A 22,593-nucleotide genomic window follows, 5' to 3' on the forward strand; every position below is an offset into this window, starting at 1 on the left:
TGAAGCGGGAGTCAGGTCGCCCGGTGAGGGTGGACTGTTTCAGCTTATCAGCCTGGCCTCATTTCCATCAGATGTGCTGCCTGCATCCATCCGCTCAGTGTCCCAAGTTATTTTGGGCCAATCCGTGACCTTATGTGCCTGCTTTTGTTTTTAAACATTTTTCTTTGCCTATCCGTTCCCCCAGAGGCCTTCGCGATGCCTCTGCCCCGCAGCGGGAAGCCTTGGAAGCTCTTGCTTTGAGCTCCCTCTCCACTTTGGCATGTCGCTTTCATTTCTAGAACCCTGAGTTATGGGAGGCAGGACGTTTCACCTTCTGGCTAACTGTGGTCTTCTCATCGCAGAAACTGGAGGTGCCCTTTGGCTGATAAATCACTTTTACACTTAACGATCAGCCTTCGTTCGTTTAGGCAACAAATACAAGAGACCTACTCTGCACTAGGGACTCATGGTACTCCTGCGCAAGACCTCATGGCCTTGACCTTTGCTCCCCTTGCTTTTCCTGTTCTGGTCCGCAGCTCTCCTGAAAGCAGTGGGGATCATTCAGTGGCTGGCTACGTTGCATGGGAGAGCCCGCCTTTGGGGGTCACATCCTCTTTATGGGCTTCCCATGGGGCCACCGCTGGGTGTCCTGTAGAGAGAGCTGCATGCAGCAGTGTCCCCTTTCTGGAAGTTTCTTTGTGCCTTTCAACAGTTGAAGTTTAATCGCTAATAACAGCAAACTTTTTATAGTGCTCCTGGCACGCTGTCAGGCGCCGCGCTAAGCAGAGGCCAGACCTCAGCCCACGTGGTCTTCGCTCCCTGTGTGCATGACTCCTGCCGCACCCAGGGAAACAATGAGTAGGAAGCAACCTGCCCAAGGCCAAGAGCGCCAGAACCCGGACTTTGTCCCCTTAACTGCTCCCCCATATCACTTTCTTCGGTGAGGTCCGGGAACCAGCTGCCAGGCAGTAAAAGCCGTTTGTCTTCCTGTAAAGGGCCATTTTGCTTTGTGGACCCAAGAGTCTCTGTCATCACCGCTCAACGCTGTCATTGTACTCGATACCAAATGAGCATGGCTGTGTTCCAATAAAACTTTATAAAAACAGGCAGTGGCCAGATATGCCGACCCCGTGTTAAACTCTCACCCAGACGACATTATTCACGTCTGCCTGGCAGTTGCCTGCGCGTGACTGACAGCCAGGGCGGCACAGTCTAGGCATCTCTGCTACGGAGAGCATTCTGAGCTTTTACTACGGGCCACACACTCCGATAAACACTATACATGGGTTTTTTTCACTGAACCCTGTCAACGGCTCCAGGAGGAGATAATTATTGCCAGTTTATAGACAATGCAACCGAGGTCAGAAAGGGGGAAGTCACTTGTCCAAGGTCGCTCCACTGGATTTTCAAACTCCTACCCATGACGCCACACTGCCTTTCTCTGGCAGAGCTGGACAGCTGGGAGTGTGGCCAGTGGGGCTGGACCCAGCGTGAAAGAACCGAGCCTTGGTGACGCACACACCCTTCCTCTGGGCCACCCGGTTCCCTAGCCCCTCTGCAAGTCACCTGCCTTCTGTGGCTGTCAATGCCTTAGGTCAGGTGTCCTTGGCCGAGGCACGGTGCGCTCCCTCCCTTTCATCTGACCCTGCCTATCTCTGCGCGCTGCTAATTCTACCATTTCTCTTCCCGTTTCCCAAATTCCCCGGTGCCCCTGCAGCAGCCACATGTGGGGGTATCTGTACCTTCCATGTATTCCTCCCGCCGTGTCTGCTGAGCAGAGAGCTCTAAGTGACCTCTGGGCCACATCGATGCCCAAGGACCAGCAGGTCTCCCGGCCTTCCTATCTAGTGCCGCTGACACCGTCCTCAGAGGAGTAGGGGACAGACACCTGAGAGGTTTGTTTTTGAAGAGCTCCTGTTATCTTTTGTGTTGAGTCATGCGGGTGCATAGAGGTGTCACTTTAGCAGGTTCTCTTCTTGGCAGTGACCTTGAGACCTAAAAGCGGGCCGCCGGATGCTCTGGAGGGGACATGGAGAAAGCACCCAGTCTGGCCCCAAAAGATGACGGAGCAAGATGGCCCACTTCGGGGCCAGCCCTTAGAGCAAGACATCTTGCATTCATTCAAGAGTTATTTCTTTCAGGCCAGGCCCCGTGCTGGGCACTGAGGAGCGGAAGTTGAACCTGAGAGTCGGGTAGCTCCCCTCCCCCAGGAAGTTGAATCGGGGAGTGAGGTGGCGTCAGGTGTTGGATTAATAGCTTCATGGAGGGTGGTAATACGTGTAGAGCCCCAGCCACAGGACTGTTTAGCAGGAGGAGTTGTAGCCTCTCCCAGCCCCCAGCATGGGGTTGCAACAAATCTCTCCTCAAACTGCCAAGTCTTGCTCCTCCCCCATCCCCTAGCCCTGGAGCAGAAGAATTCCAGAACCAGGGCCGGTGCCCAACCCACTTCATAAATATGACTTGGCTGCCGGGATGGGGACACACACTGCTTTCGGTGTGGCATACAAATCGTCATCAGCTGCCCATGGTGTCGCCCCCTCTGGAAGGGGTCCCCAGGGCAGGCAGCTCAGATGCAGCCCTGCTGGGATTTAAGGCACAAGGCGCGTGCACGCACACACACACACACACACACACACACAGACTCTGAGAGTTTAAAACAGGCTAAAACTCAGGCCTGGTAGACTTGGACAGTGAACTGCCCCGGCTTTAACAGAAGCAGAGAACACGCTCAGGGTTTGTTGTTGTGGTTGCTTGTTTTTTCCAGGCTGCCCAGTTGAGCATATGCAACCAATCTGAAAGGTGATCTCGGCTTTCAGGTAGACTCATCGCATCTAAGATAACCACAAAAAGAGGGCTCTATAGATAGACAGCTGGGTTTCTAATGACCTGCAAACAGGTCGTGCTGCTGTCCCCATCGTGCCCTTTACCTCCTGCCCCGATCCGTGTCCCAGAAGCACCTGCCCAACATGGCTCCTTCCTTCCCCGGCGCACCCTTCCCACAGCTTCCGGACTCGGCAGGAGGGAGGGAGCCTCTGAGACCAGCCAGGCTGTGCCCTCGTGCCCTGCTATCACCCCTCCCATCGCCCCAAAGGAGTACTTGGCTGTCCCTAAATCTTGACCTCTGTTACCTTCTCAATCCATCAAGGCTTTCCTGGTGACAGAGTGTTTGCGATGACTAATTAGTAAGCTAGTGTTTATAAAGTGCTAATTGTGTATTGCACTTTCAGCCAACTTGATTTCTTCTTGCCTCCCTCACCCCTGTCTTGTTTTCCCAGCGCCTCAGGGTGGCAGGACCACCACCCCCCAGGCTCTCTCGGGCTCTGAAACGCCCCTCTACATTGGCCCCACCTGCCCCATCCATCACCCGAGAGCTCTTTCCAACCTCCCGGTCTTCTCCTCCCTGTGTGTCAAAGTGCTATTGTTTTTCTCAGCACGACTTCCCCCCTCCCCAAAAGACAGTTACACAAGCAGATGTGGGAGGAAGGAGAGAAACAGAAGTCAATGATGACTAAGGCAGCCTCGCTCCCTCCGCCCTGGGATACTGTCAGCGTCGGCTCTTGCCTGCCCCGCCCCTACGACTCCTTTGCCGAGGGTGTGATTTTCCCTGAAGATCATTCTTTCCACATGACCAAATGCTGTCGTGCGTCACCAGTCCCGATCGTTTCTTTCTGCCCAGATCCAAGCTCGGGACGCAGAGCCAGGGTCATTCGAGAGCGATCTCTCTAAACGAACAGCCAGCGGATAGTTCCGGAGAATCTCACGATCTGATCCGCGCTCAGCACTCATCCCTGCTTTTCCTTTCGGCACCGCGTCTTTGATTTCTAAAGAAGTGCTCTTCCTGAAGTTCAAAAGCTTCAGAAGGGAAGTGTCTAAATAAAACGCAGCGCCCAGCATGCACGTCTGGCTTTAGAGCAGAGCGGCGGTTGTTTATTACAGACAGAGCCCAGCTCGGCACACGCCAGCTCAGAGCACTGGCTGGGCAGCTTGAGCTCTCCTTCTGCATTTCGAGAGGCTCAGAAGTCTAACACCCAGAGGAGCTGACAAAACCCACCCGAGGTTGTAAAGGGCTCACCCTTCCGCGGGCAGCATTTCCTGAGCTCCGCCCGCTTATTATAGCTCGTCCTGGGTGTTCCACTCCCTTTTCACTGGGTGGGATAGGTGATGATCAGGAATTCTCCCACCTGTGTGCATCATGGGGCCGGGCCCTGCCTCCCCAGGGAGGTGTCCACCCAAGCCAAGTGGGTGTTTAATACACACAGCCCGTGTGAATAATTCAAACAAAGCAGGTATTTCACATATTTTTTTTTTTTAAAGAACACAAACCACCCTGGCTGGCGTGGCTCAGTGGATTGAGCTCGGACTGCGAACCAAGGTATCACAGGTTCGATTCCCAGTCGGGGCATGTGCCTGCATTGCAGGCCACAGCCCCCAGCAACCGCACATTGATGTTTCTCTCTCTCTCTCTCTTTCTCCCTCCCTTCCCTCTCTAAAAATAGAGAGAGAGAAAATCTTAAAAAAAAAAAAAAAAAAAAAAGAACGCAAACCCGCACATAATCTCTTCCCTGGTTAAAAGTGTGCTCCCATGCCAAACAGATGCAAAGCCTTTCATAATAAAGGCGCCTATTTCATGCAGACCCATGATAAATTATACGTTACAGCAAGGTGAGGTTCAGATTTTTTTTTAAAGTAATTATGTGCTTTGTGAAGAAGGCTAAGAATTTGGCGAACCTGAACATCTGCAGACAGGATTTTTAGAGTTTCCATCTGCATCCTGTCCCTAGTCTTTTGCATCCAATAAAAAGCAAACAATTGTCCTTCCGTTGCATCCTTCGAGGCCGGGTACGGAAGGTGTGGAAACCTGTCTGTTGCAAGTAACTGGGCCAAACTGCCCAAGACCAACAGAGACTTAATTCCAAGCTTTAAAAAAAAAACAACATCAAGTTATTTAACCTCAACATCTTCATTGAGCTCAGAAACAATCTCGAAAATAAATTAATCAAAGTTTGATGTTTTCTGAACGCTGAAGTTCTTTCCCCTTCAGTCTCACTCTTTTCTAAATGCCTTTTAAATTAATTCAACAGTATTATTAAACTTTGGCAAATCGACGTATATCAGTTGGGGGTCTGTTCGTGCAAATCACTTTGTAGCCACTGCCGGCTTTGCCTTCTTAGGTGCTTCTCCGCCTCCAGAGGATGGGGTGTTTTTCAGCCCTGTACCCATCTTTTCTCTGCTCCTTGACCACGGGAGGGGTCTTTGCAAGGGGGTCTTCGACATCATCCTAACATTTTAGAGAATAAACACAAAGCACAGTCCTCCTAGATTAGTGCTTCTCAAACTTCAGTGAGCAGAACTTCCCCGGGTGCTTGTCAAAACGCAGAGTCCTGGACCCTGCCCCAGGGGTCAGTTTTGTCTGTTGGGATTGGAGCCTGGGACTCTGAGTTATTAACCACCCCCCCACACACACACACACAACTCCAGCCCCAGGGGCGGGGGGAGTTGTCATGCTGGAGGTCACAGCTTTGCAGTTTGAAGTTGACCATGAAGAGACACCCCATCCCGTGAGCCTCTGGACAGGACATGTCCCCTCTGGGGCCCTCGCTGAAGTAGCAGCATCAACACAGTCCAGTCGGTTTCCCTAAAGCGGAGGCACAGGCGACAGCGTGGCCCAGCCGCTATTCTGCCAAGTCATCTGTGCGATGTGCTGGACCAGGAGGAGACACGACCAGCCCCTTCGCCCTTTCGCTTTCCCCCTGTCTCCCAACACCTTTCAGGACCGGAGCCCGGCCCCATCCCTCTCGAAGCCGCTGGCCCACCCTTTTCCAAAAGACGCAGCGGCTCCTGCTGGGGTTAAATCTAAACGGGGGTTCCGCTCACCGGGGCCACCTTCTTCGCACCCATACAACCCTCAATGACAATGCCAGTGTGTAACAACGAGTCGTTTCCATGACAACCGACAGGGTACCGCGGACTCAAGAGTACGACTTCACTGCGTGGAGATTCCAGAGAAGGGGTTGGGGACGGCGACCCTGAAGCCCCCGACCCACACCCAAACGGCAGGGAAGAAGCCCCTCTTCCTTCCCGCCAGCCCGACCTCTCCCGCTCAGCTGGCGCTTTGAGAATGGAGACGGGGGATGGATTTTTACGGAGACCCCCAGTCTCACGGAGTGGCGGGTGGCGGGCTCGGCGTCACCAGCACACTGCGCCACCAGCACACTGGAGCCCCAGCGAAGGACTCCGAGCCCGCGCGCGCCGAGCGGGGCCAGGAGCGGGGGCGGGGAGCGGGCGGGCCCCGAGGGGCGTAAGTCCCACCTTCGGGGGCGGCGCCTGGCGCGGGGAGTGTCAGGAACAGGAAGAGCGCGGCCAGAGGCGGTGCGGGCGCGCGGCGACAGGGGCCGGGCCGAGACGAGCGCCGCGCGGGCCACCATGGCCACGGACGAGCTGGCCAGCAAGCTGAGCCGGCGGCTGCAGATGGAAGGCGAGGGCGGCGGCGAGGCCCCGGAGCAGCCCGGCCTGAACGGGGCGGCGGCGGCGGCGTCCGGGGCGCAGGACGAGGCGGCCGACGCGCTGGGCAGCGCGGACGACGAGCTGAGCGCCAAGCTGCTGCGGCGCGCCGACCTCAACCAGGGCATCGGCGAGCCCCAGTCGCCCAGCCGCCGCGTCTTCAACCCCTACACCGAGTTCAAGGAGTTCTCCAGGAAGCAAATCAAGGACATGGAGAAGATGTTCAAGCAGTGAGTGCCTGCCCGACCCGGCCCCCCCACCCACCCGCAGCGGGCCTCGGGCCCGGAGCCCCTGGCCCCGAGCCGCCCCGGGACCCCTGCCGCCAGCCTAGCTCCCCCGAACCCCGAAACACCAGGGATGGGGATCCTACGGCCCCTTTCAGGTCATCGTGAGCTGGGGTACCCTCTGCCCCACTAGACATATGGGTATGGGGATCCCCGGCCCCTGTCACCCTTTCGCTAGGTGACGCCGCCCCCAGTGCACGATACTCACGCACACGGAGCGGGGGACCCAGCGGCTCCCTAGGTAGTCACGAGTCCCGGCGAGCCCCCACTACCACCACATACGTGGGTCTGAACACCCCGGGTCGCTGGCCTAGGACCCTGCCCTGTTAGCGACGCTCCCCCCGCCCCGCCCCCACGCACACACCGAGACCGAGGATCTGGTGGCCTCCCTTCCTACCCCCAGCCCAACCCAACACACGCTAGTCACAGCCACCCCCCAGCGCCTGGGCAGAGGTGACCATTTCCTGCACCCCGTACCACACACATTCCTTTCCTTGGGGGTCTCTTCATTTCCTCTGCCTGTCTCAGACCCCCAGTGCCCCTCTGTCCCCCACTTTCCCCCTCTTTCCCCCTCTTTCCGTGCAGTTATTCAGCATCTGGTAACAAACTATGGTAAAAGACCCTTCAGCCCCTCCCACCCCTACCCCACCCCTCTGTTAGCCAGGCTCCCAACCTTGATCCCCAGGTGGCCTCCCTAAGGAGGGACCCCTCAGTCCCGGCCCCCCACTTGCAGGTATGTGCAGCCTCCCCCCACGCCCCCACCCCCGCAAATATCCCTTAAGGTCTTAATGACCTCCCTCACACTGCCCCTCCCTCCTCTTGCGCTCACCCCCGACCCGGCAGCTTTGCAGTTGCTGCCCCTCTACTTCCTCTCCTCACCCCTTCCCTGTGCCCCTCCTTGCTCCTGTGTGCCCCCTTCCTTCCCCACACGGGGTCCCAGCTGCCCTGCACTTCACTCACTTCCCAGCAGCTCTCACCCCTGCACTTCACTCCGTATAACTCCACACCCTATACTCCTAGCAGGTTGGACAAGGCATCCCCCTGTGGGCGGGCTTCAGCCCTTCCCCGGCCAAACACACTTAATATCTCTGTTGAGGGACTGGAGAGTGAGAGCCTCAGGGCCCCTCTGGTCCATCCCTGGGTGGACCCAGTTGAGATTGAGGTGGTCAGCCACACTCCCCCCCCTCGAGCCATGTCTGGGGGAGTGGTTGAGGGGAGATGGGGGTACACAGCACCCACCTCCCTTTGATACCCTTCCCACTCCTGTGGCCCAGTGCCCTGCCCTTGGCTTCTGGAGGGGACACAGCCCAGGAGTCCTGGTCTGGAGTGTGTCTGGGAGGAGGCGGAACTATCCTGAAGCCGAGTCTAGGGTGGAGGAGTCAGGAGGTCTCTGTGCCCCGAGGGGAGGGGCGGTGGGCCCACCTTGCCCGAGGCGGGAGGCGGAGCAGGCTGGAGGAAGTGTCTGCACCGGAGGCAGCTGACTGTCCAGCCCGCGAGCGGAGGCCCAGGAAGGTGGTGTTTTGCAACCCCAGAGCTTGAGAAAGGCTCTTCCCACGTCTCGCACTTGCCGCAGCTGCTGCTTCTGCATTTGGCCCCGGCGAGCAGGGGAGGAGGAGTCTCTGGTTCCCAGACCTGGATGGCTGAGCGCCCATACTTTTCCAGGGGCCATCCTGGGGAAAACCAGTCCTGGACTCCCCTCTGGGCTTCCGCGGGCAAGTGCCGGGGCTGGGAGGCCGCCCCCGTGACTCCAGGGACTTCCTGGGAGTTCTTCTGCAGTCTCTTCCCAGCCAGAGGTTGGCACAGTCAGGAGAGCAGGCTTCCCAAGGAGGACATTTCCAGGATTTCCAGGAGATGACAGTTTCCCAAAACTCTGGCAGAAATAGACTGAAAGTTCCTTGAGCTAATGGTGCGTGTAGCTTCCTTGCCTAGAACTTCCTGGTAGAGCCGGCCTCAGGCTGGTGACAATATTCATCACAGCCAAGATCCCTGTAGCAATAGTAACGAGTCACTAAGAGGCTCGGGATTCCTCCCAGCAAGTCGGTGACAAGGCTGTCATCATCCTTCTTGAGGCACAGTGGAGGGGTTGGGGCACGGAAGTAACTTGTCAGGATCTGAACCCACAACTGGGACTCCAAAACCCACGCCCTTCGTTTCCGGGTTTCCCGGCCCAGCCACCTGCTCCCACGTGGGGAAAAACACACACGCCTCCAGCAGCCCCTTCTGTGTCCGTGGGTGATTCTCTGCCCCAGGGACCCACCCGCCGCCAGCCCGCTCCTTTCCCCTAGAGCCCTCCTTTCTCATAGGCTCCCACAGCACCCCTGCCAAAAAAAGGGAGACTTGGGAGGCTGCAGCTAGACCGCCAGGGGCTTCCGACGGGGGAATGGTCTCCAAGCTGCCTTTGCAGAGCCAGCTCACCTCTCGCAGAGGCCCTTTGTGGTGTTAGTTTGACGGGGGTACTTTGGTGAAACTTGGGGGACCTGAACCCTAACCCAAGCCTCCTCTTGGCACAGCTCCCGATGGCTGGCCGGGACGTTGGGATGAGGCCAGGGGGCAGGAAGGGCCAGGGAGCTGGACTTCTAGGGAAGGAAGTGCCGCCGCAGCGGGGGGGGGGGGGGGGGGGGGGGGGGGGCGGGATGGCTTGAATGGAAAGCTGCAGGTTTTGTATTCAAGGGAACAAGGCTTCAACTGTGCCCGCCGAGCACGGCCCCGCGAGGCTGCCTGTGAACAGCCAACAGCAAGGCTCTTGGGGAAGACAAACCCCGGTTCTGCTTCTGCTGCCCAAGTGGGGCTGTGAGCCACTAACCCAGGCAGGGCATGAAGGCTGCAGCCCGGGATCCGCTGGGGCTCCCACCTCCCGCTCCCCAGGCGGGGGGGGGGGGGGGGGGGGGGGGGGGGGGCAAGGGAGCCAGCTCTCCTGGGGAGGAGCCGTCTGTCTGCTAGAGCCCAGCTTAGGGGAAGGGAGGTCAGAGGGAGCCGGAGCCGGCCTTCCCTTGGAGGCCAGGAGCCCGGGCGTCAGCCCTGACTCTGCCCCCGAATTAGCAGGTCTGCCTGCCCTCCCTGGACCTCAGCTTCCCATCGGTAAAAGGAGCAGGCTCTGTCTGATGATCCCCAAAGGTCGTTTGGCGGCAACCTTATTTCTGAGGGGTCCTGAACCCTGCCAGACCACAGAACTGCCTTCCAGGTCTTCTAGTCACTCTCTGTTCCGTGTTCCTCAGCGGGTCCTGCCTGAGGAGGCAGGTGGGGGAGGGAAAAGGGGACAGCGGGAAGGTGGGCTCTCTGCCACCATCCCTGGCCTCACGCCACAGCCGTGCCAGGGACACACCTTCTCCCCATTTTACAGAAAAGGAAACTGAGACCCCAGAGGGGTGCCGTGATTTGCTTAGGGTCACAGGGAGGTTTTCAGCGACTGAACCAGAGCATCTATGTCTGGCCAGCAGGGATGGTGGTCCCCACGTCTGGGGGCAAAGCTCAGAGCAGGTGACGCACGGTGCCTGCACGTGGACGCGCCACTTTAGTGGAGCCTGGGCAGTCAGTCCTCCCTCCCTGTGCGGCCTCAGGCCACCCTCTGGTCCACCCTCACCCTACCTCTCTGCCCATCCCTCAGGCAACCCTCCAGGCCAGAGGGTGTGGCCCCAGAGAGCTTCAGCAGGTGACGGGGGGACCCTGGCTGGCAGTAGCCTGCATGGGACTCTGCAAGGTTTTGTAAGCCAAGACCTGCCAGAGACGTAGGCAGCCGTGTAATTCTGAACCTGCCATGGAATCGGAGGACGATGCCCTAGTTCCCCGCCTGCCCAGCCTGGTCCCCAGCCACTCCATCTCCTGACCCCGTGCATCAGAGAGGCAGGCTTCCCTCTCCTTGTTCGGACGCCTCCTCCCTGCCCACCTTGCCCTCCTCCTGTCCGCCTGCCCACACCCTTGCCGCTCGAGCGCCGCCCCTCCCCGCTCCTTTCTGGAAGGCCGTGTGGTGCGGTAGTTAAGGGCGGGGCCCTGGACTCTGCGGCCCTGGGTTTGAATCCCAGGTCTGGGTCCTGGGGCAGGACACGGGCAACCTTTCTGAGCCTCGGTCCCTCGCCCCGGAGCAGGGAGAACCATAGCAGCCGCCTCACAGGGGTGTTACGTAGCACTTAACCCAGCACCTGGCATCCAGTCAGTACTTACTGAGTTCCTGTCCCCATCGCCCCCAGCCCCAGCGGTGGTGGTCTGGGCTGTCACCAAGGCAGCGCCACAGAAGCCACTGCCTGGCCCCACTAATCCCCCACGGAGCCGCTGGGCTGGCAGCAGCCCTCTTGCTTTGGGCCTGAGTGACAGGGGCCCAACCTGAGAGCCCTTTCCTCCTGCTCTGATCGACAGCCACATATGTTTTGATAAATAACAAAAACGGGGACGGGGATTGGCGATCACTCAATGACGTGCAAGGTGGGAGGCAGGGAAGAGGGGAGAGCGGACAGCAGCTCCAGAGTGGTACTGAAGCGGGACTGACTCCCAGCGGGGTGCGCGGCCGCCCCCCTGGGCAGAACTACCAAGTGAAGTTCCGGGGATTCAATGTGAAAGGCCTGAGCTTTGTAGAGCCCACCCTGGGGTCTGGTCGGTGGGCTTTTTGGAACGTAGGTGACGATTCTAAAGAACCTCAGGCCCGCTCCTTAGCTCACTCGCCCAGCAGCTTATCTCATTAAGTTCCTGCTGCGGGCTGCGAGGCCCGGAAACTAAGGGGAGAGTGAAGTTCCTGCCCTCGAAGCTCAAAGTCCCAGAGAGGGGCCGAGGATAGGGGCCTTTGGGGGACAGGGGATGGGCCCCCAGGGCTAGAGACAGGAGGTTCCGTCTGTTTCCGCCTCGGGGACGGAAGTTCTCCGGAGGACTGCCCTGCCGCTGGGCCCTCCACGGCCAGCCCCCGCCCCTTGCCCTGTTGAGTGGGGACCCAGGTCCAGGTGCCCCCGCAGGAGCCCCTCTGCATTATTTCAGAGATTGAATGTAACCCTCTCACCCACCTGGTGATGTGAGTCCCATCACCCCGTTTGCCAGATAGGGAAACTGAGGCTGAAGGAGGTAGCAGGATTAGAGCCTGGTCTGTCTCCGGGGAGCTCCAGGGGCCATGAAAGGGCTGTGTCCATGGCTGGGGGACAGGGGCCTCTCAGAGCCTGGGGGGTGGAGGGGATCCTGTGCGGGGTACAGAGGCTGGGACCTCCTGCCCCCCCTCCCCACCCCCCCTACCCCCGCAGCCAGGAGCTCGGCTGTTGGGGGAGGGAGGGTTTCCAGGCCCCCCCCTCTGCTCTTCCTCCTTTCCTCTGATTCTGAGTCACCTTTCTCCTCCCCCCACCCCCCAGGGGGCTTTGGTTCCCCTTTGGTTTGCACTCCCCCCCACCCCTCCTTCCTGCCCTCTGGGCCCAAGGCCTGGCTTCAGCTGTCAGAGCGCAGGCCCTGCTGCCTGGGGGGAGGCCAGAGGCCTCTCTGCAAGGGAGCCCAGCCCCGCTGGAGGAGGGAGTCACTGCCACCTCAGCAGGGACGGTCCCACACCCTCCAGCAGCCGAGTTCCCTTTGACTGCCGAGCAGCCTTCTGCCGGGCTGACTTCTGCTTTTCAGGGACTGGAGAGGAGTGAGGAGGGTTCCGTGCCAGGGAGGTGCAGCTGGCCGGGAGGCGGGCCCCGTGTTCCTGGCCAGTGCGGGACCCAGCTCCGGCCCTTCCCAGCCCTTGGCCCTCCTCTGGTTAAAAGGGCCACTCTGTTCCGGGCACTTTACATGTGTTAGCACCCTGTAAGACTGGCCGCTTTATGTGACTTGCCCCAGGCCACACAGCTCCTCGGGAGCCGAGATGGGGTCTGTCTGGCTCCAAGTCCCTTGCTCCCGCGGCACCCAGGAGCTGGTGGAAACGCAGATGAAATGTGTGTGTTCACAAGGTCCACCGGGTGCGCGCACCGTTGAGGGCGGGCGGGGAAGGAGGCAGTGCAGGGAGAGCTGGTGGGAAGCCCACTGCCGACGCAAAGTGTGGAGGCAGTTGTCCCTCCCGGGCCACCGTGAAGTGGTTGAGCCGCAGTGTAGGATGTCCCCAAGCCCTGGCGGCCCCCAGCATCTTGCCATCATCGGCCTGGGGTCTCCCGTTTGATCTCGGGAGCAGCACGGGGGTGTACGCGCGGGCGCCCTTGGCTGACGCAGGGTGACAGGTCTCGGTTCAGACTCTGCAGAGAGGACAGGAGGAAGTGGTGAGTGAGCAGCTGGGCTTCCCCGCATGAGTCAGGCAGCCGCGCTGGAGGCCGGGGCGGGTGGGGGTGGGGCGGTGCCGGGCAGTCATCACCCAGCGTGTGGGCATCCACCTGCGTGGGGGAGGCAGGCAGAGCCGTGCTGGCTGTAACAGCTAGCCAGGCAGAATCCTGTCTTCCAGAATATTCCTGCCCTGCCTTCCCATTTTGCAGGGCAAAGAATAGAGGCCTTGGAGATACTTGGGTCCCCCCAGACAGGGTGGGGAAGGACCAAGGTCTGTGAATGCTGAGACCAAAGCCAGGTGGTCCTGGGGGTGCTCCTTGGTACATAAGTTGCACCGTCTCCAGCTGTCTGTCCTCCTGGGGGTGCCCATGGGCAGGGGGCTATCGGCAAAAGAGCCAGGATGGGGGTCCCCTGTGCTGCAGCTGTGGTCACACCTCATTCTGCACTCAGACCGCACGGCACAGCTGGCGGGTAGGGGGTCGTGTGTGAGGGTCGGCCTCCTCCTGGGCAGTTCCCAAGCCGGAATGGGCCGCCTGAGGGGAGTAGTGAGCTCCCCATCCTCAGTGGCATTTAAGACGCCACGCAGGAAGACCGCATTTGGAATTGGGCCCTCTCACACGTGGCTGAATAAGGTGGCCCCCAGCCGTCCCCCTCCCCAACCTGAGGTTCCCCGAGCAGGGTCTCTAGGCCTCAGGGCTCAGCGTGTAATAGTTAAAGGTGTGTGTTTGCATCCGGCTTGGGATCGGATCCCGGCTGTGTCCTTGTCGACTGTGGCCTTGGCCAAGTCACTTCCTCCCCGAGCCGCCTCATCTGTGTTACGGGGACGGTCCTGCCTGCTTCGGAATTCTGTGAGGAGCTGGTGTGAAGCCCTCGCACAGGTCCTGGCACTTAGTAAGTGCCCAGGAGAGAGCAGGCACTAACAATATTGCATGACACGGGGACGGTACTGACCCCTGTAGGAGCCAGCCACTGCCCACCCCGCCCCGAGACTCCTTGTTATCAGAGCCATTGGGAGGAGGAGCAGGCAGGCGTGGGGGGGGGGGGGGGGGCGCTGCTTTGCCCAAAGAGCAAAGCCTGCCTGGGTGGCGGCTGGCTGCTCCACTTTCAAGGACGGATGATGGGAGGGGATTTTGTCGCCAGCATCCGGGGCGGCAGCTGCGAGCCCTCCCTGTTGAGAACTATTCAGGGGGAGGCGGGTAGGAATGTGGGCTCGGTGCCAGGTGCCGGGGAAAAGTGCTGAGCTCCCAGCCCGGGCGCTTTGTTGCCAGTCCTGCCGGATAGAATTGGTCCTCCCAGGCACGCCCTGAGCCAGGCTCTCGGCCAGCCGCCCCAGCCCCGCACACTTGAGAATTCGGGCCCCTCCGTGGGACCCGGAAGAAGGGGCAGGGAGGAAAGATGTTGGAATCTTGAGGTTCGCCAACTGTGTGACCCCGGGCTGGTTGCTGCCCACTGTGGGCCCCTATGTGCCCACATATCACAAAGCGGGTAGGGCGGGCCATCTAGGTGGCCGTCGTGTGCCAACTCTTTCGCAGGGTCCCCTGAGCCACCTGCAGCCTCAGTTCCAGCCCAAGGAGAGGACCGAGGGGTGGGGGGTCTCCCCGGCCTCCCTGGGATGTGCCTGTTCCCCCACGTCGCTCCCTCCTGTGTGGCCGGTCATCCGCCTGCTGGTGGCACGGTGACAGTCTCCCCCTTTGTCCCCTCCCTGCCTGCCAGGGAGGACAGGAGAGTAACCTGGGACCGAGGCTCCCCTCTCCCTCTGCCCAGCGTGAGAGTGAAAGGCTCCGTCCTGCTGCGTGTCCCCCACCACACGTGGCAGGGTCTTTGAATCAGGCCTGGGGGTAGGGAGCAGTGGGGCTTTCGGGGAGGGCACGGTGCCTGTGCCAGGCACCCGGGGAACATCCGGTCCACTCCCTGCCTCCCTCCAGGGCTATGGCAAGGGTGTCCGCCCAGCCAGGCCCCCTCAGGACTGGCGCCCAGGGGAGAAGCCGTTGTATTTTTATTACTTTTGTCACCGTCACGGGCAATAGTATCTGACACACAGAAAGTTCTCGCTGCCACTGTTATTGATAATGAGATTAGCAGCCTTTAAGCACCTACGATGTACTAGGCATTTGATATCTGTAACCTCACTTCATCTTTAATGCTCCAGGTAGGTAGCAACAACAGTGGTTTACTTTCATCAGTACAGGGAGTGTGTGTTAATTAAGTGCTTGCTGCAGGCCGGGACCTGTGCTAAGGACCTCTTTTCACCCTTGTCTCCATCTTGAGATGAGTCCTTTGGCATCCGTGGTGCAAATGGGAACATTGAGGTTTGTGGGGACAGGTGGTTGGACCAGGGTCCCCCAGCCAGCAGGTGGCAGATCTGAGGTTCAGGCCCAGGTCAGTTTCAGCAGAATGGATGCGGTCACAGACTTTCAGGGTCACCTTCAGGTGAACCCCAGTACCTGGCTGACCCAGGGATCCAGAGCACATCCCCATCAGAGCTCAGGGATCATGGTGGATTCCCAAGCCCCGGGGTGCGGGGGAGTCTTAAGGGACCAGCCTTCTCCTGTGTCACCTCTAGGAGCCCAACTCCCACCCCAGCACCTGGTCCCTCTCTGACTTCCATCATGCCCCCCCCACCTTGGCTATTGATCCACTGGCACTGTGGCCTGCCCCCCACACTGCCTCCCTGGGGGCTGGAGCCGGCCCAAGATGGAGCTCAGACCCAGTAATTGATTGACCCTTCATTGAGGCCGGCAGCGGCTCAAGCCGTGGTTTAGGCTGCAGCCCAGCCAGGCCCGGGAGCTGCCAGAGATCAAGAAATCCAGAGCCCAAGATTTCGTCCAAGTTTGGACATTGTATCTGCACTTCCTCTGAAACTGAGCCACCTCTGGCTGCGGCAGGAAACCCAGCCACTTGAGCAGTAAATAAAGCTGGGCTCAGGAGAGGAGGGGTGAGGCACGGCGGGGCGGCGGAGAGAGCGCAATGTGGGAATCGTGGGGCTGGGGGTCCAGACCCCTGGCCTGCTGGTTACAGGGCCCGTGTCCTCTCTGCGAACCTTGTCCCCTCCTCGGCCACGTGTGGACATGCTACTGACCTCCCAGGACTGCTGAGCACTGAGGTTGTCAAGAGAAAATGCCTGGCACGTGGGAGGAGCTTAATAAAATTAACTACATCTCATTCTAGTGCTGGCAGCTGCCCCTTTGAGAGCCAGCTCCCTGTGCCAGGCACTGTGCTAAGTGCTTGGCGTGTAGGAACTCGGTCCTGTGACAGTCGCCTTCATGCCAGGGGGTCTTGGCCTTGGCTGGATGCTCAAATGGCGCAGGCTACGGGGACCCACCGGGCAGCCTGCTCCAACCCGGACAGGTTGTCGCTGCCCTTCCTTGGAGCCCAAGTTTAGAAAGTGCTAGGAGCTCTGTTTCCCTGAGGGGCGCTGAGGAGGGGAGTCCCCGTGACTTCCCCATGGTGGGAAAAACTGACCCCCTCCCAGGGCTGCTGTGCACAGAGCTGTACCGAGACCTGTCGCTAAGGGCCACGCGGCAGCCCCCAGGGTCCTCACCAGCTGGCAGGTGGGCTCCAAAGGTGAAGGTAGGGGCCCCAGCCTCGCCCCCTACAGGGCCCCACCAGCTCTAAGGGGGCCTGGACCACAGGCTCTAGGCCGGCCTGACCCTCCTGGGTTCCACAACGCCCCGTCACATCCCGGCCCAGCGATGGCCACTGCCCGCAAGCCCTCTGGCCCTGTGGGGAGGAAGCCTCGGCTCCCGTGTTCCCTGCCGGGCTCCCAGAGACTGCATCGTCTCCAACCACTGACTCACTTGCCCGGGAACTATTTATACCCCTTGCACAAATGCTCCGTGCGGCGCTCCAGGCAGGCGTCTCTGTTCTGCTGGCAGCCCCGGGCCTGCAGCGGGGGGCTGGGCACCGAGCAAATGTGCAGCTTTATGAGCCTGCAGGCGGGGGGCGGGGTGGGGTACGGCCCAGCTCCTTCCTTCCTTCCTTTACTGCTGTGTGACCATGGGCAGGTCACTGAGCATCTCTGAGCCTCCATTAAAAAATAAGGGTTTTTGAGGATTAAGTAAAATACGGTATGTAAGGTTCCTGGCACCACAAGGACAGATACCAAAAAGTGGTTGCTGTTAGGTGTCTAAAGTCACGTGAGGTTTGTGCATGACTAGAGGAGGGAGGGGTGGGGGAATAAGATGTGTATTTACGGTGACCTCCGATCTCCGGAGCATAGGTGTCTGCAGCCCCACCCCTGTCACACTGCTGTCACCCAGCCAGCTTGAGGCCTTGGGGACTGCCTAAGGCTGGCAGGCAGGTGTTTGCTTAGCCTGATGGGAGGGCCTGGCTGGTCTGTGTAAACGTGCCCCACATCTGCCCAGCTGTGTGCTCCGGGCACAAGCAGCAGCAACCCCCCCCCCCACCCCACCGGCCAGGGGACAGGTTTGGGGGCCAGCTCTGACTAGGCACCTACCTCGAGGAGGCCAGTGGAGCAGGGCGTGTAGAGTCCACCCCTGTCTTTCCTAGGCCGTTGGTGGTAGAGGACAAGTGACCTGAAATGGGCAAGGCAGAGACACCGCAGCCACCGGGTCACTGTTCCGGGCCTTTCCAACCATCCGCCCTGTCCCCTCTGCTCGCTCACTGCCCGCGTCCTGCACAACCTGTTCCCGCGGCACACCCCAGCCGCCTCTGGGACAACTAGGAGTGGCCCTCTCAGGCCCTGCCCTGTGACCCGTGGTACCTTCTGCCTGCCTCCTGGGTGGGGGCAGGGATGTCCCTGGAGGTGGTCAGGGGGTGCTAACGGCACAGCCCACCCTCCCAATCTGTGCGTCCGTGGGATTGTGAGTTTTTTCTCCCTGCTTGTGCATGTCACATTCAGTACAGGGAGGCGCTGGCTTCGGTTTCCTTTGCAGCAGGCATGTCCAAAACAGTACTGTTTAGCATGTAGGAGGCTGCCAGGCCATGTGGTGAGTTCCCCATCATCAGAGGTAACCAAGCAGTAGCTAGGCCACAGATCAGGGCTCCAGCTTTGCCTTTCAGCTGTGATAGGATGGTGTGTCGGTGGGAGGTGCCCTTTGAACCTTCGTACTGCGTCTTGTGACCACTCTGACTGGCCAAACGGGAGGTGTCGGGATGTCCTCAGGCCTCCCTCCTCATGCCCACAGGTACGATGCCGGCCGGGATGGCTTCATTGACCTGATGGAACTGAAGCTCATGATGGAGAAACTCGGGGCCCCGCAGACCCACCTGGGCCTGAAAAACATGATCAAGGAGGTGGACGAGGACTTCGACAGCAAGCTCAGCTTCCGGGAGGTGAGGCAGCCGTCCTTTGTCCGTGGGCAGTCGGCCTTGAGCCCAGGGGTGGGGGTGGGAGGTTTGCTTCAAGTGAGAAGGAGGGACGTTCATTTGCTCCGGTAGTGAGCACTTGCGGAGTGGAGTGGCTCCTGCCTGCCTGGCCCTGCGTGGGCTCCGGGCGTGTGGGAGAAAGCCTTGTGCTCCAAGGGTCCTGGGGTGTGGAGTAGGAGAAGCCAGAGTGAAGGGACACGAACTGTGGGTCCGGGAGGAGCTGAGCCCAGGCGGCATGGGGTTGAACGCTGGGGGCGGCCCCTCCGAAGAGTCGGCTCAGGCCGGGCCCCGGAGAACTGGTAGGCAGCACAGAGGAGGCGGCGGAAGGCTGCAGGCAGCTCAGGGTAATGGTTTGGAGTCAGAACGTGGGTTAAAATCCTTCTGTCGATTTCTGGTGCTGACATCCGGGGCAGGGTGTTTCCTTATCCCTGAACCTTCCTCATTCTGTAAACTGGGCGCAGCCGTGTACCTTAGGACTCAGTAGTTGGAATCCAGAGCAGATTAGTTTGAAGAACACTGGAGACAAAGACAAGAGGTAAATCGAGGCCATGTCACCAAGACCCCTGATGGGAGCTGAGTGTGGACCGAGCGGGCTTGCGGCCACCCTGGATCCCAGGAGGGCAGAAGATGGGTCCGCCGGTCTCCCATTGTGCAGATGGGAAGACCAAGGCCCAGAGAGGGAAGGGAGAAAACCCAGACCTCTGGTTCCCAGTCCCGCAAACACGCCTCCTTTTTTCCCCACGGAGGCCAGGCTGGGCCTGGGGGTGGCCAGGGACACTGGGCCCTTTCCTTCTCGCTCCGACACCCCCTGCTTTGCTCCCTGCTGCAGTTCCTGCTGATTTTCCGCAAGGCGGCCGCCGGGGAGCTGCAGGAGGACAGCGGGCTGCACGTGCTGGCCCGGCTCTCCGAGATCGACGTCTCCACTGAGGGCGTCAAGGGGGCCAAGAGCTTCTTCGAAGCCAAGGTGAGGAGTGGATGGATGTGCAGGGCCCAGGGTGGGGTGCCCTGACCACACTAACTCAAGGACAGGGGTGTCTGGGGCATCACAGGAGCCTGGGTTAGCGTGAGGGCCAGCCCCAACCCTTCCTGCCCCCCGCCAAGGCTGCTGACGAGACGTGGGGAGCCGGCTCCCGGGCTGAGCTGGGTCCGTGGCGCTCCCGGCTTCTGCCCCCTTCCGTCCAGGCTGTGACCCCTTCCGGCCGCCCCTGTCTCTCCCTGCCCGTGGGGTGAGTGGGGGCTGTGTGTTCTGGAAGAGGGCCACTGACTCAGAGGACTAGGCCTAAGAGCCACCGCCCACAGATAGCGGAGCAGGCCCAGGAGCACACAGGGCTTCCTGGGGCCTCTTGGAGACACTAGCCCTGCCAGTCCCAGCTCGGAGGGAGTATGACACCCCCCCAGAGGTCACCTATGTGCACTGCACCCTCCCCTTTCAGCCCACACCTAGGTGGAGGGGACCACGAGTGTGGTTCCTAGGCCCTGCCCTACCAGGGCTCCGGGGTCCCCACCTTTCCTTCCTTCTTCCTCTTCCTTCGTTGGCAAGGAACATTCCCTCCAAAGGCCACACCCCCTCCTTCTTCCAGCGTCTAGGGCGGAGGGGATGTTTCAGGGTTCATCAGTGGGGCCAGCGTGCAGCTGGGCTCCCCTGGACAGAAACCAGTTAAGGGTGCAACGTGAGAGGTTCCCACCTGCAGGGCTGTGCCGTGCAGCAGCCACTGAACACGTGTTACCTCTTTCTACCAACCCGTGAGGTCAGAGTTACTCAGCAGCAGGCTCTAAATGGGGAAACTGAGGCTCCAAGAGGAGGCGCCAGGACCAGGTTTAGAGCGAGTGAGAGGGGGAGGCGTGTGCCTTGCTGGGAGGACCCCTCCAGCCCTGAGCCAGCCCTGAGCCACCCCCGCGCCACCCCAGGTCCAGGCCATCAACGTGTCCAGCCGCTTCGAGGAGGAGATCAAGGCGGAGCAGGAGGAGAGGAAGAAGCAGGCGGAGGAGATGAAGCAGCGGAAAGCGGCCTTCAAGGAGCTGCAGTCCACCTTCAAGTAGCGAGGGGCTGTGGCCCGACCGCCTGGCCCGGGGCCCGGCGAGGGCGGGCGAGGGCAGGCAAACGGAGGCCCGGCCTGAATCCTCGGCTCTGTCTGAAGGGACCACACTGAAAACCTACCAATGTCTGTGATCACAGCCAGTCAAGGGTTCTCACAGAGGTGGCCTGGCCTCTCCCCGCCCCCTGGCCTCTCCCCGCACACTGTTCCTGAGGCCGTGACCCCAGCACCGGCTCCCTGCCTGGCCCAGAGCTCCCTGGCGTCCCTGCGCCTCGCACCCCTGGCTGTCCCCTGCCTGCTCCAGCACTGCGCTCTGCCCATGAGCCTGCCCTCCACACACCCCCCTCTCTTCCTCACTCCTCCCCCTGTCACCTCCTCCCCTGCCCAGAGGCCACCTGCCCCTAACCAGCAGGCTGCCCTGCCCCTGGGGCCCTCAGCCCCTGCCTAGGCTGGGGGAACAACAGACGGCAGCACTGGCAAGCACTGCGGCTGGCTCCGGCTCCGTAGAGTGGGACCCAGGGACCTGATCAGAGGCACCAGGGCACCCCACCCCCGCACCTGTTCCTCCAGCCCCGCCTCCTCCCTGCTCGAGTCAAGAGGGGCCAGGGGAAGGCTTCTATTTTTGGGAAGGGGCTTGGGCCCTGGCACCCCACACGAGCCCAGCGCTCTGGGGCCCGGCCAGGCAGGGTGGGGGGACAGCCGTGTCAATCTACCTCACGGGCCCGCACTTCCCCGGCCATGCCTCGGGTCGTGGTCAGGGGAGGCTCTGGGGGCAGACACACCGCTCCCTGGTGCCCCAGGGACAGCCTGAGGGTCTCAGGGGCCCTGCAGAGAGCAGCGTGGGGAGGAGGGCTTGGCCCCTCCCTAGGGACGGAAACCAGTGCCGACTCCGTGTTCCAGGAGGCACCCAAGAAGTGCTTTAAGAAGCTTGCACAGACCAGGCAGTGGGGAGCCGGGGACCTCCCTCCACCCTTCCACGCCATCCTTCCCCAGAGTGACATTCATCGCCTCGTCACCAGCGACGGGACCTGTCCTGTCACACCTATCCCCCTCTGAAAAAGCATGGGGACCCCAGCCTCCCTGTGCCACCGCCCGGTCCTGCGCAGCTCCCATGTGCTTGCTCACGTGTGTGCGTTGTCTGTGTGTCTGTTGCCGTGTCGTGAAACTGTGCGCGTCCCCCCAGTCCCACAGTGGCCACCGAGGCCGCAGTTATGCAACTTTTGGTGTGTCCTGACAGTGTCGCCGCTTTCTAAACTCGATAACTCTTTATTTTAGTAAGATGCCCCCCCACCCCACCCCACCCCCGGGTCCACGACACGCCCGTTGGACCCACAGAGGTTTTATTTTTCTGGCCTTCGAACCCGCGGAGATTTGGGAGGAGGCGCCACCCCCATGCCGCAGCCCGGCCCCGGATTGCGCCTGCCTTCGCCGTGTGTTTACACAGATGAATATAAAGAGTTCTTTTTCTTTTGGCTTATTGCTTTTTTTTTTAATTTTCCCCTCTCTTCTCACTCCCCTCCCCCTAAAAGAGCTACTCCTTCATTCGGTGGTACGATTATTTTTTTTAACTAAAATAAGATAAAAATTCTATATTCTCAGGTGTGTGTGGTTCTTGTTGGTTGGCACGGGGGGGGGAGGGGGACAAATCGAGGCCCCCTGGGTGCTCGGGCAGCCTTTGCTCAGGTGGCTTCCGTGTCATCTCAGAAGCCAGAGAGAAGGGACGCTTCCCAACCAGAGGCTGAGTTTGATGTCCGCCTGCTATCCCCAGGCACTAGTCTAAGCACTTTATACATACTCGTTCATTGAATCCGCACAGCCAGCTCGGGACGGGGATGCTGCCTGTTTCCCAGATAAGAACAGGGAGACCCAGAGCGTCTCCCAGAGGCCTGCGGGTCAGCCAGCCAGCAGGATGTGGGCCAGGGCCATGGGTATAGCAGGCACCCCTCACCAATTCAAAGGGGACTCGAATGTCCATGGGGCCATGAGGCACAGCACGGGTGCCAGAAGTAGCACCAAAACCATGTAGTTTCTGGATTAATGGACTCCAGAGCCACACCCAGAAAGATACCCCAAGCCTCCACCACCATACAGTCTGGTGTGGCGGGGGACAAGGAAAGAGCCAGGGCACTCCCCATGTGGCTTTGGGCAGATCCCTGTCCCACTGGGTCTGTCTCCCCACCGGGTCAATGCCAGGGTGGGCTAGGTCCCCAAGGCCTCCCGGGCCCTAGGCTTTCTAGGTAGAGCACCTCCCCTCCCAAGTGCCTGCAACC

At 60.2% G+C, this 22,593-nt stretch overlaps 1 protein-coding gene across 1 annotated transcript; it reads left to right on the forward strand.

Annotated features, from left to right (window-relative positions):
* The first annotated feature begins 6,328 nt into the window (after positions 1-6,328).
* Positions 6,329-21,919, forward strand: EFHD2 (EF-hand domain family member D2). Its single transcript, XM_028512359.2, has 4 exons — positions 6,329-6,710; positions 18,107-18,254; positions 19,117-19,251; positions 20,196-21,919. Exons 1-4 carry the CDS (start codon positions 6,403-6,405, stop codon positions 20,325-20,327), a joined length of 723 nt encoding a protein of 240 aa, XP_028368160.1. The 5' UTR covers positions 6,329-6,402; the 3' UTR covers positions 20,328-21,919.
* Positions 21,920-22,593: the final 674 nt, after the last annotated feature.

The sequence above is a fragment of the Phyllostomus discolor genome, chromosome 5, assembly GCF_004126475.2.
Source record: "Phyllostomus discolor isolate MPI-MPIP mPhyDis1 chromosome 5, mPhyDis1.pri.v3, whole genome shotgun sequence".
Taxonomy (NCBI): domain Eukaryota; kingdom Metazoa; phylum Chordata; class Mammalia; order Chiroptera; family Phyllostomidae; genus Phyllostomus; species Phyllostomus discolor.

Coding starts and splice junctions, on each gene's coding strand:
- EFHD2 (XM_028512359.2), top strand. CDS start 6,403: ATGGCCACGGACGAGCTGGCCAGCAAGCTGAGCCGGCGGCTGCAGATG. Junction 18,255..19,116: donor GCAAGCTCAGCTTCCGGGAG/GTGAGGCAGCCG, acceptor TCCCTGCTGCAG/TTCCTGCTGATTTTCCGCAA. Junction 19,252..20,195: donor AGAGCTTCTTCGAAGCCAAG/GTGAGGAGTGGA, acceptor GCGCCACCCCAG/GTCCAGGCCATCAACGTGTC.